Below are 5,000 nucleotides of genomic sequence, written 5' to 3'. Positions count from 1 at the left end.
CAGTTTGGAGACGACTTCTACGAGATCTAAAACTTTTCACCATGTCGTTGCTTTTGTATCAGCAGATGAAGTTCTGAACTTGCTCTTATTCTGAGCACTTTGTGTCAGGACTTTTAATGACAAATGTGGATTAGAGGTTTTTTCGGTCGAGCCAGTGTGATTCACTCGCTTATTCACTGTTTCACACACTTACAGACTCTCCGTGGTTTTCTCTGCATTTGCACTAGATTGAGATTTCAGACATGTATGAATCACCATGGTGATTGTGCGTCATCACTGACAGCTGTAGAGTCTCCCACCTGGTGCTGAGGATTTTGAGATGCAGCTGGACTTTCATCAGGCCAGGAATAATCAGCAAGCTACGGTTGTAGGACGCTCTGTGCCAATTTGGACCTTTTTTTTTTTCTTCTTCAAAATGTGTCCACATTCATAGAAGTAAGCCATCGATATGGAAACAATCTGAAACAGCATCGAACACTATGACTATAAGATCTTGGATTCATTAACAAAATGTATCCTTCAAATGTAACCTTGAACAACCTTGTGGTGGTTTTCCATTAACCTAAGACTGTCGTCAAACCCGAGTTAACCGTGTTCCAGTTGCAGTTTGGACAAGCAACATGGACGCCTCAGGAGTCAGCTGATACCCGACGATAACGACACGCTACGTCATAGTTTGTGCAAAACACGTGTCCACAGAGAGAACTGGCACGATACTTGAGGTGATTGATTTAATTACACCAAAAGAGGACTGATGTTAAAATAAACAGTCAGTACAGTTACAGTCTTGATGCACGAAGCAGCCATGTTGGATTTGAACTCGGACGACTGAAGTTGCTCCGAGTTTTCAAGTTGGAATTGCAAGAAGTTGATGAAAACATTGGACATGAGACTAAACTTGGGTTAAAGCTGAGTATTTGTCTGACCGTTGAGTTGACATTAACATGTTCGTGTTCTTCATTCTTAATTTTAGGTTTAAATATTTTTTTACATGTTCGAGCAACATTTGAATCCGTCATTAAAAACATAGACTCTCCTAAGACTATCTCAGCGCTGGTTCTTTTCTGACTGTGATATCTGGAGCCACATTGACAGTCTCAGGTCTTTACTCCATGCTGTCTTCTCTCCCCTGCAGAGCAGTAAGAACTGGCGCGCTGCAGTGGATCTGACGGGCCGGCTGCTGACAGCTCATGGTCAGGGATACGGAAAGGCTGGCCAACCGACCTCCCACACCACTGACTCACTGCAGGTAAGGCGCCAAGCTTTTCATGTCTTTTCCATATATTCTACAGATGAATCCAATCATTCACAAACAGCACCTTAAAACAACCATAAATCATTTTTTGTTGTTTTTTGTTGAAGTCGGTGCTTTCCTGTTGTCATGGTTTTCACCATCTCTCGTAGTTTTGTGAGGCTCTATCCAGAAGATGGATGTGTGCGTGAGCTCATTAGAAAGGCCACCCATGTGTTCAGCTCTGTGCGTGTGACTTGAAATTAATCGACCATGTTGGTGGCTTCTGCTCCATATTTGTTTTACTTTGTTAAACATACACGCACAAAGGTTGTTTTTTTATAAAATATGCAGCCTTTTCAAAGTGTATTAAATGTGTGCTTGTCCTCTTTACTTCCCCAACATGAAGCCAAAGGGTCAACAAAAGTCTCCCGAAGAAATATGCATCTTAACATGACGCTGTCGACCTTTTAGCACCTAAAGAACATTAGCACTATGATGAACTTTCTCAGTACTGAAGAAAGTTGTGTTAATATGAGGATGTGATGAACGCACAGGTAGAAAAGACTCGATGGTCATTTTTATAAGAAACCCAGGAGATGACATGCACAGCTGGTCATACAACTCCAACCTTACACGTTTGATTTCTCCTTATAGTCAGTGGCCGCTAACGAGGTCATCAGTCTTTCACAATGGGGATCTAACTGGTAAAGACTTAAGGGGGAAGAATCTTTCATTGTCATGCTTTCAAATGCTCGTGGATCATACAACAACTCCAGTGATTAAAAAGATGTTTGGCCAAAAGGAAATGAAACATTTTCTCAGAGCGAAGTTTGAAAAAACAATGCGAAGACATGAAATCACAACAGGCAGTTCAAATCATGAAAATCACGAAACAACCAGAGAAATGTCGCCTGAGCCCTTTAACTTGAAGAGGATCTGAATGTCAGGAAAAAGTTAATGCAAACTTTTAGAAAACGAGTGTTTTTAAAGTGTTTGCTCTTTCTCTACTCCAAACAGTTCAATCCCGTTGACAGCTGAAGGCTTTGACAAGTGTCCGTGTTGTAGAGTTAATCTGTCCTCTTCCTGTCCAGCTGTTTTGTGGGATTTTGATCACAGCTGAATGTCTTTGGTGCGCAGCCGTTAATCTGATTTTAGCAGATTGTAAATAGCTATAAACCTTTGGTAGAAAGTTTGATAGACACTGTATAGTTTCAACATATTTTTTTATTTATTTATTAAATATTTTGTTATTTTTTTATAAATCTAAAATGCTACTTAGTGCATTTTTTGATCACATGCTTTTAAAATGGCTCAATAGGTTTTTTTAAATACAATTTTTAAAGTATGGACACAATGTGTTCTCAAGAGAACAGAATACGACGTCATTGTTACGCTTTTTTTCCCTGCTGCTCTTTAAGTTAACATATAAATCTGCATCGTCGCCTCTTGTAGTGGCCCTGACCTCCGCGGTCAGCAGACCGTCTGTGTCACTTGAAGTGAAGAGCAGGGTCAAGAGAACAGCTAGAGGGCTTCTGGATCCTTCCATGCCGTTGTCTCAGTGGGGTGGTCCATCCTCTCCTCAGTCACTTCAGGATACAGCAGCGTGTGTCTGGGCTTCTGTCCAACTGCATATGGGCCACGTGCTGCTCGAACCCCTGAGACGCACAACAACAAGGCGGTCCTGAAACAGCCTGCGCTCTGCAGATGTTCAGCAGCTCTGCAACATGTAAACATATTGATGTGCATCGTCTCTATTTAAAGCCCTCTGTCAATTAGACCATCAGATAAGTGTGATGGTAAAATGAAAAAAAGAAATTATTATCATACCAAGGCGAAACGCCCAAAAAATAAAGCTGAGTTAGCTGTCACCTGCTTCCTGTCGGACAGGCAGATGCTGAACACTGGCGGCTAGCTTGTGCTAGCATACGGTAACTTGCAGTGTAGGAACAAGCATTAAAGGTACACACTCAGCTGTGGGTGTGGCCTCTTGGGGGGGGGGGGGGGGGGGGGGGGGGGGGCGGGCGATGAGTCTGTGTATCCAATCTGCAATGAAAAATGCTCCAGCCTCAAACTTAAAGTTTGAGCAGAACATGTTACTGTTTATTCATGTGGTCGAGCTCGACACCAAAACATAAAACCCCATTATAACATCTAAAGGAAATGTAAGAGATACTAGACAACTGTAAGTTCCTGATTTGTGTTGTCGCGCTGAGAAAAAGATTTCCCTTTTCAGTGGAAGTAAAAGAATCCCTTTTTAAATCACATGACAGATATTTAAATGTTTTAGAGTTACAGAGAAACTGGTATGTGGTTTTTTGTATCTGTGTCAGAAAACAGGGAAAAAACTGGATGATTCTGACCCGCTGAGAGGAGATAAGATAATTTATACAATCTATCTTTAATGTTTCTGTTTGTAGTATTTGATGAATTCTTGATGCATGTTGTAAACAGAGGGAGGTGTGTTTGTTTGTGTGTGTTCCAGCTGTGGTTCGTACGGCTCGCCCTCCTCACCAAACTCAACCTGCATCAAAACGCTGAGCTGGAGATTGAGCCCTTTGGCAACCTGGACCAACCGGACCTCTACTACGAGTATTACCCCACTGTTTACCCTGGGAGACGAGGTACACACACACACACACACACACACAGCTCAGGGTCATTATTATAGATCTTTCAGCTGGCGATTAAAGTTAGAATCGTTGTCAAATCAGGCTCCTTTGATAGTTTATTGGTCCAAAAGCCTCTTCTCTGTGACTGGAGGTTTAATAGACGTATTCATGCTCTAAAATTTTTATCTATAAGTTTTTGAATGTGTGATTGCTTGGCCTCCCCTGTTCTCCAAAAGGATTTGCATTTTATCCACGTTTTTATTTTATTTTATTTATTTTTGAATACACAAGCATAGCAGCACTGTCCTATTAAATATTCAAAGGAAAGTTTGTGCCAGGAGCTTGATATCAGACTGTATCTTCGAGAAGCTCCAACAACTCCACTTGTCTCCTGCAGTTCTTTGGTTCTGTTTTCCTTCTTTTTACACTGCATGAATTGCTCTCTAATGTATTCCCATTACTTTGGATCTGCTTCGCCCCTCGGGCTACCACAGTGAAGGCAGTAGCAGAGACACAGCTGCATGCACGCACACTCTTGTACTTGAAGCTACACTGCACAGCCTTTTTAAAGAGATCACCGATTGACTTTCCATTGCTCAATTTAAACACTCGGTGCCCTGCTCGGTGCTCGCAGACAAACTGGCACGAGTTGTGTAGCCTGGCATCAGAAGTCGAACATTTCTCCAGCCCAACGCTTCCATCGACTATCTATTACTCATGATCACACTCTTTGAACGCCTTAAGAGACGGTAGCTCATGTATCACACCCCCAAGTATTATAACTGACTGAGCGCTCAACAGCAACTCAGTGTTAATCACATATTAATTTGTTGTTGTTTATTTTTTTTTAAATGAAACATTGAGTCCACTTTGGACGCAGAAGTATTGAGACCGTAGTGCCACAGGCCCAACAAGCTGCATTCATTCATGTCTTTTTATAAATCATTTCCACAGGATGAATTAAACACACCTTCAGCTGGATGATTGATTATTACTACGCTATTGAACCGCTTCAATGACGATCCACCCAAATGATGCACATTTTGCAGAATGGCCTTTATGTGCTTCTTTTGATTAATAGTTATCAATATATCCATTTAATGTTGCAATGTGAGCCATCTTCATAACACTGAGCAGCATTTAATCTCCACCACCAC

At 41.6% G+C, this 5,000-nt stretch overlaps 1 protein-coding gene across 3 annotated transcripts in view; it reads left to right on the top strand.

Annotated features, from left to right (window-relative positions):
• trappc12 (trafficking protein particle complex subunit 12) overlaps nt 1-5,000 on the top strand; it is a 31,834-nt gene that overhangs the window by 17,272 nt on the left and 9,562 nt on the right. For all 3 annotated transcript variants that reach the window (XM_079369976.1, XM_079369975.1, XM_079369974.1), the window contains exons 4-5: nt 1,136-1,249; nt 3,717-3,855. In XM_079369976.1, the coding sequence (XP_079226102.1) occupies nt 1,136-1,249; nt 3,717-3,855 (253 nt within the window). The remainder of the gene's footprint in view (nt 1-1,135; nt 1,250-3,716; nt 3,856-5,000) is intronic.

The sequence above is a fragment of the Symphodus melops genome (genome assembly GCF_947650265.1).
Source record: "Symphodus melops genome assembly, chromosome: 19".
NCBI lineage: Eukaryota > Metazoa > Chordata > Actinopteri > Labriformes > Labridae > Symphodus > Symphodus melops.
Note: the sequence above shows the minus strand (reverse complement) of the source record. Positions and strands in the feature narration are given on the sequence as shown.